This window comes from Prionailurus bengalensis, chromosome C1 (assembly GCF_016509475.1).
Source record: "Prionailurus bengalensis isolate Pbe53 chromosome C1, Fcat_Pben_1.1_paternal_pri, whole genome shotgun sequence".
Classification (NCBI taxonomy): domain Eukaryota; kingdom Metazoa; phylum Chordata; class Mammalia; order Carnivora; family Felidae; genus Prionailurus; species Prionailurus bengalensis.
The window spans coordinates 200,152,910-200,169,258 of NC_057345.1; the positions used below are offsets into that span (position 1 = coordinate 200,152,910).

Consider the following 16,349-nt stretch of genomic DNA (forward strand, 5'->3'; position numbering starts at 1 on the left):
TGTCTCTCTGTCTTTGTCTCTAAAATAAATAAAGATTAAAAAAAGAAAAATCAAAGATTCCTATCAACATTATTTAGTAAATTTTAAAACCTACACTACCTGTTTTCCTTATTTAAATGTTCCATTACAAATGGCATCATTTTTGCCAGTAAATATACCACCTTGGAAAGTGTTACTGAACCACTATCTTTGCAAGACTTAACTACAAATTTATTTTATTCAGCTGTTCTTCGTGAGGGAGAGAGAGAAGATGGTGGAGTAGGAGGATCCTAAGCCCCCTCATCCCACAAATACAACTGGTTACATCAATGTAAATAACCCAGAAAATGACCTGAAGACTGGCAGGGCAGATTCCACAACTAAATATAGAGAAGAGGCCACATTGAATAGTGTAGGAAGGGCAGAGATGTGGTCAGGAGATAAAAGTACCTGTGGGACTGTCCACATGAGCAACACGGTGGTTGCAGAGAGGGGAGAGAAACAGACCCTCATACCAGGCACCTCAAGCAATAGGAAACCACACAGGAAGATGAATCCCCATAACATTTGGCTTGGAAAACCAGAGGGACATAATTTCACAAGTACTTACAATCAGTGAGGTTTAACCCCCCTGGAACTTTACAATAATCTGACTTGGCTTTGATATTGGAAGACAATAGGAAACTGAATCTCTGCCCTTAAAAAGACAGCACAAATAATAGCCCCACAGAGATACTATATGGAAGCAGCAGTTTGAAAAATGCCTGGGGTATATGGGAGGGAGATTTGTTTACTCATCTCAGAGTGTGTGCTGGAGGAATGGGAATTGTTAGACAACTTCTCCAGGAACAAAGGAGCTAGTGAGTGCAATTTCCCTTCCCTGCTCCTCAATCTAGATACAAGGCCACCTGCAGGAATTCGCATAGCACCAACACTTTCCACCTAACTCACTAACTTGCTATATCAGCATGCTCTGACCCCTGTGTTCTCCTACAGACACACCCCCTCTAGCCAGGACAAAACTCCAGGTCTCCTCCCACAGCAAACACTGCTAACACTGTATGCCCCATCCCTGTACGCTTTTGCAGATTTGCCCCCTCCAACCCTGCCTGCCTCCGTCAGGCAGCTTCAAGTCCCCTCCTGCAGCAGATCAGGGCAGACCTTGTTGGCAATGTGCATCCCACATTTCCAATATTTCCTTGGCAGGAGCCCTTCCAAAGTGGCACCACAAGCTGGCAATATGCAAGCAGCCCTGACAAGGACCAGCACCATTCCAATGTGACTCTTGCCCCTGGAATAGGAAAAGATAACCACACACACCAGTCCAAATGCAGCCCCAAATATGGACTGGGAACAGATAACATCTGACTGCAGGCCCTCTCCACAAACAAAAGCTTCTCAGGGGACAATTCAGGGAAAGTACCCTGCAGTTCTGTGCTATTGCATCTCTAGCGAATGCCTGTTCTGACTCAACTCAAGCCCAAGGTAGCCCTAGACTAGCCCATAAATAACACAGGCACAAAACTCTGCATACAACAGGCAAAGAAAGCCATTGCAGATGACTAAACTGAAGGCAAATGCAGCTAAGCCACAACAGTATGGTGAATGCAACACACATAGGAGACACCCTTGAAGCACCAGATTCTAGTGAACAGGGGAACTCCACTGTAGAGGATTACAGTACCTCTTCTTTATAAGGTCACTATTTTCAAGAGCAAGAGATGTAGCTGACTTTTCTTACACATAAAAGCAGACACAGAGTTAGACAAAATGAAGAGACAGAGGAATATGTCCCAAATGAAAGAACAGGACAAAATCACAGCAAGAGAACTAAATAAAACAGAGATAAGTAGCATGCCTGATAGAAAATTTAAAGCAATGGTTGTAAAGATACTCAATAGACTGGAGAAAAGAGTGGAGGACCTCAGTGAGACCCTTAACAAAGAAAAAACATTAAAAAGGACCAATCAGAGATGAAGAAAGAAATTCATGGCCACTAAACCAGCCCTACAAGAAACGTTAAAGGGAACTTTTTGAACAGAAAGGAAAGACCATAGGTAATAGTAAAAAAAAGTAGGAAGCACAAAAGCAGTAAAATTAGGTATAGCTATAAAAATCAGCCAAGGAATTCACAATATAAAAGGATGTGAAGTATGACACCATATACCTAAAATGTAGGGAGGATAGAAGAATGGATTCAAAGTTAAATAACCATCAGCTTAATTTAGATGGCTATATGCACAAGATATCATATACAAACCTAATGGTAACCATAAATCAAAAACCTAATGGTAACCCTGAATCAAAAAACAGTAATAGATATGCAAAAAATAAATGGAAAAGAATCAATGTCACTAAAGAAAGCCAGAAAACTGTGAGAGAAAAGAGCAAGAGAAGAAATAGAACTAAAAAACAGTCATAAGTAACAAAATAGCAGTCTATACACACCTATCAATAATTACTTTGAATTTAAATGGACCAAATGTGGGGTGTCTGAATGGCTCACTCAGTTAAGTGTTCAACTCTTGGTTTCAGCTCAGGTTATAATCTCATGGTTTGTGAGTTCAAGCCCCACACTGGGCTCTGCACTGAGGGTGCAGAGCCTGTTTGGGATTCTCTACCTCTCACTTTGCCCCTCCCACACTCTCTCTCTCAAAATAAATAAACAAACTTAAATAGACTAAGTGCTCCAATCAAAAGTCATAAGGTGACAAAATGGATAAAAAAGCAAGAGTCATCTAAATGCTGCCTACAAGAGACTTATTTCAGGGGCTCCTGGGTGGCTCAGTTGGTTAGGTGGCTGATTTCAGCTCAGGTCATGATCTCATAGTTTGTGGGTTTGAGCCCAGTGTCAGATTCTGTGCTGACAGCTCAGAGCGTGGAGCCTGCTTCAGATTCTGTATCTCCCTCTCTCTATCTCTCTCTCTATTCCTCCCCTACTCTCTCTCTCTCTCTCTCAAAAATAAACATTAAAAAAAATTAATGAAAAAAGAGACTTATTTCAGAATTAAAGTCACACTCAGATTGAAAGTAAAGGGATAGAAAAGCATTTACTATGCAAATGGAAGTGAAAAGAAAGCCAGGGTAGCAAAACTTGTATCAGATAAAATAGACTGTAAAAAAAAGGCTACAACAAAAGAAAAAGAAGGACGCTATATAATCCTAAAGGGAACAATCCAATAAGATATAACAATGTAAATATTTACGCATCCAACATGGGCAGCACCCAAATACCTAAAGCAGTTAATAACAAACATAAAATAAGTATTGATTATAATATAGTAATAGTAGGAGATTTTAACACTCTACTTATATCAATGGATAGATCATCCAAGCAGAAAACCAACAAGAAAACAGTGGCTTTGAATGATACTTTGGGCCAGATGGATCTAACAGTTATATTCAGAATATTCCATCCTAAAACAGCAGAATACACATGCTTTTCAAGTGTTCATGGAACATTATGCAGAATAGATCACAAATTAGTCCACAAATCAAGTCTCAATAAATTAAAAAAGATCAATCATACTATGCATCTTTTCCAACCACAACACTATGAAACTAGAAATCAACCACAAGAAAAAAATCTGGAAAGAACACAAATACATGGAGGTTAAATAACATGCTACTAAACGATGAATAGTTCAACTAAGAATTCAAAGAGGAAATTTTTTAAAATACATGGAGACAAATGACAATGAAAACACAACAGTCCAAAATCTTTGGGATACAGCAAAAGCTGTCCTAAAAGGGAAGTTTATATCAATATATGCCTACCTTAAGAAGCACGAAAAATCTCAAATAAACAACTGAAACTTACACCTAAAGGAGATAGAAGAAGAAAAAACAAAACCCAAAACCAGTAGAAGAAAGAAAATATAGAAGATTAGAGCAGAAGTAAATGAAATAGAAACTAAAAAATGATAGAACACATCAATGAAACCAGGACCTGTTTTTTGAAAAGATAAACAAAATTGATACCTTTAGCCAGATACATTAAAAAAAGAGAGAGATGATTCAAATAAACAAAATTAGAAATGAAAGAGGAGAAATAACAATGAAGATCACAGAAATACAAAGGATTGTAAGAAAATATTATGGAAAAGTATATGCCAACAAATTGGATAACCTAGGATATATTCCTAGAAACAGAACCTCCCAAAACTCAATCAGGAAAAAATAGAAATTTGAACAGATAGATTACCAGCACTGAAATTTAATCATTAATAATAATAAATAAATAAAAACTCCCAACAAACAAATCTGTGACCAGATGGCTTCACAGGTGAATTCTAGCAACTATTTAATGAAGATTCAATACCTGTTCTTCTTAAACTGTCCCAAATATAGAAGAGAAGGAAAACTTTTAAATTCATTCTGAGGCTAGCATTAACCTGGTAGTAAAACCAGATAAAGAACCAGATAGTAAAACCAGAAAAAAAAAAACCACAACAACAACAACAAAAGAGAACTACAGGGAAGTTATCTCTGATAAACATAGATGCTAAAATCCTCAACAACATATTAGCAAACTGAATCCAACAATACATTTTAAGAAAATCTCTCATGATCAACTGGGATTTATTCTCAAGGTTAAAGAGTGGTTCAATAATCTCAAAGCAAACGACATGATACATCACATCAACAAGAGAAAGAATAAAAATCATATGATGTCAACAGATGCAGAAAAAGAATTTGACATTTACAATATCCATTTATGATAAAAACCCTCAACAAAGTAGATTTAGAGGGAACATACCTAAACATGATAAAGGCCATATAAAAAATTCACAGTTAACATCATACTTAATGGTGAAAAATGGAGACATTTTCTGCTAAGATAAAGAACAAGTTAAGAATGTCCACACTCAACACTTTTCTTCAACACAGTACTAGAAGTCCTAGCCAGAGCACTTGGAAGGAAGGAAGGAAGGAAGGAAGGAAGGAAGGAAGGAAGGAAGGAAAGAAGAAAGAAAGAAAGAAAGAAAGAAAGAAAGAAAGAAAGAAAGAAAGAAAGAAAGAAAGAAAGAAAGAAAGAAAAAGGAAGGAAGGAAGGAAGGAATAAAGAAAACGCATGTAAATTGGTGGGGAAGAAATGAAACTTTCACTATTTGCAGATGACATGATACTATATAGAGAAAACCCTAAAGCCTCCACCGAAAAACTACTTAGAACTGATAAATGAATTCAGTAAGGTGGCAGAATATAAAATCAATATACAGAAATTTCTTGCATTTCTATACACTAATAATGAAGCAACAAAAAGAGAAATTAAGAATCCCATTTACAATTGCACCAAAAATAAAAATTAAAAAAAAAACCTAGGAATAAACTTAACCAAGAGGTAAAAGATCTGTACTCTGAAAACTATGAAATGCTGATGAAAGAAATTGAAGATGACACAAAGAAATGGAAAGATATTCCATGCTCCTGGGTTGGAAGAACAAATATTGTTAAAATGCTCATATTACCCAAAGCAATCTACAGATTTAATCCAATCCCTATCAAAATACCATAGCATTTTTGACAGAACTGGAACAATCTTAAAATTTGCATGGAACCACAAAAGACCCCAAAGATTGCCAAAGCAATCTTGAAAGGAAAAACAGGAGCTCCTGGGTGGCTCAGTTGGCTCAGCATCTGACTTCAGCTCAGGTCATGATCTCGCAGTCCATGAGTTCAAGTCCCATGTCAGGTTCTGTATTAACAGCTCGGAGTCTGGAGCCTGCTTTGGATTCTGATTCTGTGTCTCCCTTTCTCTCTGCCCCTCCCTGCTCATACTCAGTTTCTCTCTGTCTCCCTTCCCCCCCTAAATAATAAACATTTAAAAATTAAAATATTAAAAATAATAATGAAGATGGAAGTATCACAATCCTAGATTTCAATATATTTTATAGTATACAAAGCTGTAGTAACCAGAACAGTATAGTACTGGCACAAAAACAGACACATAGATCAATGGGACAGAATAGAGAGTCCAGAAATAAACTCGTGAATATATGGTCAATTAATCTTCAACAAAAGAGGCAAGAATATGGAGTGGAAAAAAGACAGTCTCTTCAACAAATGGTGTTGGAAAAACTAGACAGCTACATACAAAAGAATAAAACTGGACCACTTTCTTAATACCATACACAAAAATGAACTCAAAATGGATTAAAGACCTAAATGTGAGACCCAAAACCATGAAAATTCTAAAAGAGAGCACAGGCAGTAAGTTCTCTGATGTTGGTCATAGCAACATCCTTCTAAATATGTCTCCTGAGGTAAGGGAAACAAAAGCAAAAATAAATTATTGGGACTACATAAAAAGTTTCTGCACAGAAAAGGAAATAATCAACAAAACTAAAAAGCAACATGCTGAATGGAAGATAGTTACAAATGACATATCTGATAAAGGGTTAGTAGCCAAAATATATAAAGAACTTACTTATATAACACAACACCAAAAAATAAAATAAAATCCAATTAAAAATGGACAGGAGACATTAACAGACATTTCTCCAAAGATACAGATGGCCAACAGACACATGAAACACCATTCAACATTACTAATCATCAGAGAAATGCAAATCAAAAACAGAATGGGATATCAATTCACACCTGCCAGAATGGCTCAAATCAAAAACACAAGAAACAACAAGTATTCACAAAGGTGTGGAGAAAAAGGAATCCTTATGCACTGTTGGTGGGAGTATAAACTAGTGCAGCCATTGTGGGAAACAGTGTGGAGTTTCCTCAAAAAATAGAACCAGCATATGATCTTGTAATTCCACTACTGGGTATTACTCAAATAATACAGATATACTAATTTGAAAAGATACACGTGCCCCTATGTTTTTTGCATTATTTACATTATTACAGCGTTATTTACAACAGCCAAATTATGGAAGCAGCCCAAGTGTCCATCAATAGATGAATGCATAAAGAAAAAAAAATAGATGAATGTATAAAAATAGATGAATGGATAAAGTACACACACACACATGCATGCACAGGATGGATTATTATTCAGCCATTAAAAAGAATGAAATCTTGCTATTTGCAACAACATGAATGGATCTAGAAGGTAAAATGCTAAGCAGAATAAGTCAATTAGAGAAAGACAAACACCATATGATTTCATCCATATGTGGAATGTAAGAAAAAACAAATGAACAAAGAAAAAGGGAAACAAAGCAAAAAACAGACTTTTAATCATAGAGAACAATGGTGTACAGAACATTCTGATGGTTATCAGAGGGGAGGTGGGTGGGAGGATGGGTGAAATCAGTGAAGGGGGGATTAAGAGTGCTCTCATGATGAGCACTGAGTAATGTATAGAATTGTTGAATCACTGTATTGTATACCTGAAGCTAATATAATGCTGTATATTTATGAGAATTCTTAAAAATGTTTTATGCATCTCAATTTTTATTTGCAATTTCAGGGAATATGAATTGTCATATTGACAACTGAGTTCCCAATAACTCAGATACCTTAGATAATTTTATCAATCTAACAACTTAACTTTGTCTGTAATTCTGAAGATATCCTTCAGGTATAAGAAATTAAGTTGACATCTTTCAACAAAACAAGAACTTTCTCATTCCATGAATAACCTATGTAAGGAATTGGGAAAAATATATTAACTATATTCAAAAATACTGTTTAGGAGAGTCTGAGACAATGTTAGTCAAATAAGCATCAGAAGGAAGCTATATTCTTGTTTTTTTTTCCTCTAGAGCAAAAATGACATGATAAATTTTTATAACATATAAAATACAAAACACATATAAAACGCTTATCTGAAGCTGTGGAGGTATTTTTTTGTGTTTGATTTGTTTTGATATTTGCTCACTAAGGCACTGTTGAATGTTGGGTACATGGATGGACTCTTGAGTGCTACAAGAATAAAAGCTGCTTTTCTAAGCACCCCCTCCCTTATTCCCAGGAAGCTAATTGTACAGTAAGATTCTTGGAGTCAAGAAGTGCCATTAGGGTAACCACAGAAATGAAATTTTGAAATATTTCTTTTACTTAAATAGAAATTAACTTTAAAGTATTCCTAGGAGCAAGCACATATTTAGCTGGAAACTGGAGCTACACACCCAAGAGATGTTTACTCTGACTCATATTGCATTTTAGTAAAGGAAGCTTAATCACAGTGGGAGAGACAATATTGAGCCAATCAATAAAAATTCATCTGAGGTATTAGGGTATGATGTAAATGATGAGAGCATGAGCTTTGGAGTCATATAGCCCTCAAGTCCAGACTCCACTACTTATAAGCTGTGTGGCCTTGGAGAAGTCACTTTCATCTCTCTAAGCCTCATTTTCTTCTTGTATGAAGTAGGATATGTGCTAGCACTGTCCAATAGAAATATAATATGAACCACATACATAATTAAAAATTTTTAGTAGCCATGCTTTTAAAAAATAGGTGAAATTAATTTTATAATACATTTTATCACATGTAATCAAAACAAAATTAATAAAATATTTTGCATTTTGTTCCTAAAGTCTGAAATCTGAACATTTTACAATTACTGCATATTTCAGTATGCTGCAAGTGCTTAAGTATTTCAAGTGCTCAATAGCTGCATGTGAGTCACATATGCTATAGTGGAATGTGCTGGTATATATCTACCCCATAGGGTTGTAAGGATAAAATGAGATAACATGTATAAAGGACTTAGAACAGTGCTTGGCAGATAACAAAGACTAAAATATTGAATTGTGAAAAATGTTACTACTAATACTGAGGATTGAGTACAACAGCCTATGTTGTACTCATTCCCCTCAGCTGGGAGGGGAATGCAAAAATATGGCATGTCCCTGTTCCCAAGTAATTACAAAGTTAAGAAGGTAAGACAAATACACAGCTAACATATATTTATTGTGGCATCTTATTACATATGAATGGCATGAATAAAATGAAATGGATGTTCAGAAAAGGAAGATCTCCACTAGAGATGTCTTATATCAACAAGAAGAAGAAAGTCATTTTGAACTGGGACTTAACAAATGGGTTCACTTTTATTATGAAGATATGGTTGGGGACCATGGAAATAGCTAAGAAAAATATTTCACCAGAGGGAATAACAGAAGCAATAATCCAAAGATGGGGAGGTAAAAAATAAATGCAAGAAATGGTGGCAAATCATTTGATGGAGAATATAGGGTTCATGTAAAAGTGTATTTGATTAAATAAATGCCAATTTGGAGTATAGAGGTCTTAAAAGTCATGCTAAGATACTAGAACATTATTCAGTGTCAGAAGGCAATAGTAAAAAGAGCACAGATTTGGGAGTCAAAGATCTGATTTCAACCAGGTTCTTCAACTGCCATAAATACTTTTTCTTGCCTTGGGGAAGTCATTCATCTCAGCTGTTCATTTGCAAAAAGAGATGTTTGAATGTAAAAGCCTGAAAGGGGCACCTGGGTGGTGTCAGCTCAAGCCATGATCTTGCAATTTGTGAGTTTGAGCCTCACATCGGGCTCACTGCTGTCAGTGTGGAGCCCACTTGGGAAACTCTGTCTCTCTCTCTTTCCCTTCCTCTCTCACGTCTGTGCATTCTCTCTCAAAAACAAAATAAATATTTTTAAAAAAATTTAAATGAATAAATAAAACAAAACCTGAGCATGTCAGAGTTGTAAGGAGTCTCTTTGTTGCTGCTGCTGCTTTTGGTGTTGTTCTATTAAAATTTATGGTATTTTAAAATAGGAGGGACATTACTGAAGAAACACCTTAGGAGTTAATATATGTAGATTTTAACGTTTATTTATTTTTGGGACAGAGAGAGACAGAGCATGAATGGGGGAGGGGCAGAGAGAGAGGGAGACACAGAATTGGAAACAGGCTCCAGGCTCTGAGCCATCAGCCCAGAGCCTGACGCGGGGCTCGAACTCACGGACCGCGAGATCGTGACCTGGCTGAAGTCGGACGCTTAACCGACTGCGCCACCCAGGCGCCCCTATGTAGATTTTAAAGTAAAGAAATGATAATAAAAATGATCATTTGGTGTACCACTTCAATGGCGGTGACAAAAACAAGGACTTGTCATTCTCTGAACGTAACAGCTGAAAATTAGCAAACTGTAGAAATTTAGTAAAAATGAATGGATAGAACTTGGGCTGAGGTTGGAGAGGGAGAAAGTTGAGAAATGAATGTCACTGTAGTTTGATGTCTGAAAAACAGAATATAGTACCAAAACAGAAATGGAAGAACTAAAAAGATAATTTTGACAGAAATATGAGAAGGGATTTAACATGAATATCTTTATCAGTTGGGTATGATTTTTAATGTGTATGATATATGCATTATAAGGTTATATATTCAAGAATTAATGGAGATACATATATCTCCCTCAAGAATATGGATGTTTTAGTTTTAGAGTCCCATAAAGTAGTAAAATCAACACTGAATAAAAGACTTATGAGATTAACACGAGCATTAAACTTAAGAGCCTATTTACCTATGAAATTCAGTGGCATTCATAGAAAAGCCCCAAAGTGTCATACTTACCTGAATCTTAATTTATGGAAGAAACACTAAGGCAAGAAATGAAGCAAGACTTTTTGAATAATAAAGATTTGACTAAAGTTCCAGATTTACCTTTTCTGAGTCCCATTCTCCATTAGCTAAAAAGGGAGAATCTATCTCTACCTCTCAGGGTTAAATGCAGAACATGTGAGGTAACATGTGGTGCTCTAGATACCCAATAAATGATAGCTATTGTTTCATGTCATTCTGATAAACCCGAAAGACAAAGAAACGTACTCATATCCTTTCTACTTAAAAAAATGTCATAAGGGTCTTATCACATCTTAACTCCTATGCAACAAGCAGGGATTAAGTACTCAATGTGTCAAGTTTCACGATTGGTGTCAAAATATTATAACCTTCAGACGCCTGGCTTGATCTCTGAGTTGTGAATTTGATCTCCACGTTGGGTGTAGAGATTACTTAAAAATAAAATCTTTTGGGGTGCCTGGGTGGCTCAGTCAGCTGGGTGTCCAACTTTGGCTCAGGTCATGATCTCCCAGATCGTGGGTTCAAATCCCATGTCAGGCTCTGTGCTGACAACTTGCAGCCTGGAGCCTGCTTCAGATTCTGTGTCTCCCTTTCTGTCTGTCCCTCCCTTGCTCATACTCTCTCTCTCTCTTTCAAAAATAAATAAACATTTACAAAATTAAAAAAATATATATTAAAAAATATATTGTAATCTTAAGAATTTGCCTTGGTTAGCAGGCAAGTGTTAAAAAGTTTAAAATAACTCTTGGCTCTTCTAGGTGTAGATTCTTAAAATCAAATTGAGTTTTCACACATATATGTATCTAAAATGAATTAAAAACTTTTCACTTTGAAAAAGTGCCAATATTTCATTTGCACATTCTATTAGCATGGGATTAAGACTTTCCAATTTGTTGGTTTATCCAAAGTTATTGCATATACCCAGAAAAAATTTTACCACTGGATTTTCATGAGCTAATTCATTCTATAAACTTCTTCAAGAGATTCTATTGCTAATGTAGCTTAAATAAGTAGGTGCATTCAAATATTCAAGTTTTTATACCAAATCCAATTGAGATGGCTTTGTGTAAGACACTATTAGACACATTTTTCAAAAATTTACCTTTTAAACAAAGCATAAAGAAGCCATGCCATCAGCAAATTTATATATTTATTTAGAACTAAATTTCAGGGACGCCTGGGTGGCTCAGTCAGTTAAGCATCCGACTTTGGCTCAGGTCATGATCTCATGGTTCGTGAGTTGGAACCCCACGTCGGGCTCTGCTGACAGCTCAGAGGCTGGAGCCTGCTTCGGATTCTGTGTCTCCCTCTCTCTGCTCCTCCCCCACTCATTCTCTCTCTCTCTCTCTCTTTCTCTTTCAAAAATAAATAAAGCTTAAAAAAATTTTAGAACTAAAATTTCAGAGACCTACTAATTTTCAAAGGTTGGCTGTCTCATTTAATAGCAGAGCAATAGTTTGGGTAGGTAAAATTTACTGCTTATCTTCTAAGCCAAAAGAAATTGGAAAATTCATCCGATAGAGTAAAATGGATACCCACACACATAATCCTCATTCAAACCTCATTGGTCATCAAAGAAGATGCTGATTTAATCAATAAGAAAGTATTCTGAAGTCTTGGTAAATAAAAATATAGATTAAGTTTTTCAGAGATGTGTGAGTGAAGAGATAGTAATAAGCACTCGAGTGAAGAGATAGTAATAAGCACTCACTGTTGATATATACTAAGTTATTTATATGAAAGAATAGCAGTTACAAAATTATGTCAATCTTCTCCACCTGCTTATTTTGTTTCTATTCTGTGAAAAGTTTGGTCATCCTAAAAACTTAAATGTTAACAAAAGAAACAAAGCAAGTCATTTTTTATATAATAGATGTTCAAATCTTTATATTTTATTTTAAAATACATTTATGAATCAACTTGGCTATTTCTATTTTTAAATCAGTGTTGGTTAACTACTCTATGTTTTTAAATTAGATACTTTATTTTTATTTTTATTTTTTTTTATTTTTTAACATTATTTTCTTTTTGAGAGACAGAGAGAGACAGAGCCATGAGCGGGGACAGGCAGAGAGGGAGGGAGACACAGAATCCAAAGCAGGCTCCAGGCTCTGAGCTGTCAGCACAGAGCCCGACGCGGGGCTCGAACCCACGGACCGCGAGATCGTGACCTGGCTGAAGTCGGACGCTTAACCGACTGTGCCACCCAGGCGCCCCTAAATTAGATACTTTAAATCTATGTGATATTTATGGGATATGTGCATTCACAACTTGGTATAATTATTCTTATTAAAATACTATGCTAAATGACATTTAAATTAATCTATTCAGGAATGACAAGTTACATGACAGTTGTTTTGGTTAAGTTTTGTTATAACATTTTAATCAAATATTTAAAGTATAAATATATAATTTATCATTTTTTGTTATTTCACATTTTTAAGGAGGCATATTAACTTTAATATAAGCATTAGTACAAATTTTCATAAATTGTCATCATACTGCTAAAAATTTTATTTCTACCATATTTTTATTCCATTGATTAAGTTTTGCTGTGGATAAATCTTCCTAAATTTGTCATTAAGACTGTGACATTGAAAAAAAAAAAGACAAATGATTTATATCATGATTTATTTTTCATTGCCAATCACCAAGATATTTAGAAAGATACTTATGCACATGTCTGTAAATACTCCATTTTCTAGAGATTCTATCAATAATCATACTGTGATTTTGTTTTTTGTTTTGTTTTGTTTTTGAGAGTGCCATCTCTCTCTCACACCAACTAGATACTAGTGTAGTAACTGACGCATTCTGATAAGTAATTTGGAAAATCTTCTAGCCTAGAAAGAGTTCAGCATTTCAATTCCCAGTAAAGCTAATTTTAGGTCAGACATTGTATGCCATGTAATAACTCATATACTTTTTAAAAAATTTTTTAAGTTTATTTATTTTCAGAGAGACAGAGACAGTGTGAGTGGGAGAGGGGAAGAGAGAGAGGGAGAAAGAGAGAGAATCCCAAGCAGGCTCCACACAGCCAGCCCAGGGTCCCATGTGGGGCTTGAACTCACAAACTGTGAGATCATGACCTAAGTGGAAATTGAGTCTGATGCTTGACTGACTGAGCCAACCAGGTGACCCTAATGTATATACTTTGAAGTTGAACATTATAAATTTACACACATTTTAGGAATGAGTTATTTTATATATATAATCACAATCTTGCAATCGTCTGAAAATGAGTTCAAGTAAACCCGAAAATCTCACCATTAACTTGCTGACTAAAATCTGTTCTATCAGAGATGAAATTTTGAAAAACCTGAGGCATGGTGCTGCTGAATTATATAACCCTATCATTAGGTTCTTGTATTATTTTCTCTGTTCTATTGAACTTTCAGAAGTTACCAAGAACATTCATAACTGTTTCTAATTATGATTGTTAAAGATTTGACTTCAACAAAAGATAATTGTTTAAAGCTAAATCTTTTCCTTTCTCTTTATGGACTTTGATTCTGTTTGGTTTCAAAAATAGAAAATAATATTTGTCCCCTTCCTAGCTGTTATATGAAGACTACAAGAAAAATAGTAAAGTCACAAATAGCAATTGTCTATAGAATGAGGCTAGAAGTGGAATCCATATGTAATGCCTCTGTCAGCAAAGACTTGTAGAAGAGGGTTTATAATAAATATTCGCATCTGCTTCTTTGGACACTCTAATCCATCCTAAGGATCTTTGCTGTGTCAGGCTTTGTTCTAGATGAAGTAGCCCAGTAGTTATAAAGGTTTGCAAATAGGCCATATTTATCATGGTTAGCTTTACTTTTATAACTTTTCTCTGTTTTTGAAATAATCATGACAATTTGGAATATAATTTGTGATTAAATATTTTACTGTGACTTTTACAACAATATCATTAAAAAATTTTACTGTGAAACAAAAATTTTATTTTCACAATATATCACCTACTTACAATCTGTCAAGAAGGCATCATTGATAATAATACTATGCTGGATGTGGAAAACACAATGACTAAAATCCCAGGCTATGGATTCAAAGTGATTAAATGATAGCTCTCTCCATACATACCATGTTCTCTTGAGCAAGTCACTTTGCCTTTCCAAACCTCTCTTTGTTCATCATATAATGAAGTTAATATTTTCTTCATCATTAGATTCTTGTAAGGATTATATGAAGTTATTCATATACTAGGTACTAAATCTAGTATCTAACATGTTGAGAGTTTAATTAATTTTAAATGTTATTACTGGAATAATAATATGCCTTCTAAGTATGATTAGATAATCCCACAGATAGTACTAATATTATGCTTATCTACCCCACATACTGACTTTATATAAACTTATTCTATTATTTTTACTTACCTCTAAACTTCCTGATAGTTTGCTACTACTTTAATAAAAGTATTAGCATTGGATTGCTGATATGTTTTTCACTTGAAGGAAATTATTCACTAAAAATTATACAGTATAAAAATTATGAGAATACTCTGTGCTATATTTAGCTCTTATGCAATATAAATTTAGTTTAACATAATTTTGAATGTTAAATTAGAGTAAAAAAACCTAAGTCATCCTTTAAATGAGAGTATCTATTTTCACTCCAACTCCAAAAGAAAGTTCATAAGTGTCAAAGTTTTTAAAGCATAAATGTATATTATAATTAAGTAAAGATTTAGCATAATTATAACAAGTTAAAGTATAATGCAAAGTTGAAAATGTAAATTATCCATTATATAGGGACATAGATTTTGAACCTATGCTTTTGGACATTTTTTTCACAAATAATTGACTTGAAAAATAAACCTGCATTGCTCAGTTGATTTCATCCTCATCTTCTCAAAATTCTTTACTAATTCCCAATATAAAGAGAGTAGCAGGGCATTTGATGACCTCTGCATATAAAGGATGTAGAGCATTATGTTTTACTTCCTTATTTTAAACTTTTTATAATCTAACCATTGGCATGTCTTCATTTTGACTGGAATTATTTCCTACACAGATGAGAGCTCATATTTAATGACTGACATCTAACATGAGTGTTGAATTACAACTGAAACTGTTTCCATTGCTTATAAACTATGACTGCTTGAAATTAAACTTTGATATTCTCTCTTTCTCTCTCAGGTCGAGTTTTAGCTCAGGCGAGTGGCAATGGGGTTATCCATTTGCTGGATCTTAAATCAGGGCAGATTCACAAATTGATGGGCCACGAGAGTGAGGCTCACACAGTCGTGTTTTCTCATGACGGAGAGTATTTGTTTTCCGGAGGTTCTGACGGCACCGTTCGAACGTGGTCTTGATGGTCAGCATATCCCACTACAGAGGGCATTCCCTTTAAGGCTTGAAAATACCTTGCGTAGTACCAGATCAGGAAATATCTGGTTAAATATGCAAGCAGGTAACATTTACAATTTGCCTGCAAACATGCTTTGGACATGTATTTTAGTGCTCGTACTGTTACCAATAAAAAAATAACTTTTGCTCATTTATTTGTGTCTGGGTCTCTTTTTCTTTCCCATTTTGATAAGAATTTAGAGACAGAGCATCTTTGCTAGGGGTTTGAAAGAAACAGCTTTACAATGACGCCTAATGACAGACTAGATGAATTACAGGAGATTGATTTTGAATGTTAGAGAACAAACTGCAGAACAGGGCTACTTTTTTTTTTTTTAAAATCAAATCCAAGCTGCAGGAAGACCTGAAGTTTAATCATGTAGCATACGCAAAGTCCTTCTGCAACCAAAGGGTCAAATAGAATCGGGGAGCATATGTTTTCACAGATTCTTTGGCAATGATTATGCCTTATCTATTAATAATAATCAAGACTGCAGATG

The 16,349-nt window shown here is 35.0% G+C and overlaps 1 protein-coding gene across 1 annotated transcript in view; it reads left to right on the top strand.

The window, feature by feature from the left end:
• The window catches only part of LOC122479521 (sperm-associated antigen 16 protein-like), a 556,036-nt gene extending 540,032 nt beyond the window's left edge, over nt 1–16,004 (top strand). Inside the window, exon 7 of the mRNA XM_043573372.1 lies at nt 15,640–16,004. Coding sequence (XP_043429307.1) covers nt 15,640–15,815 — 176 coding nt within the window. The 3' untranslated portion in view covers nt 15,816–16,004. The remainder of the gene's footprint in view (nt 1–15,639) is intronic.
• Nucleotides 16,005–16,349: the final 345 nt, after the last annotated feature.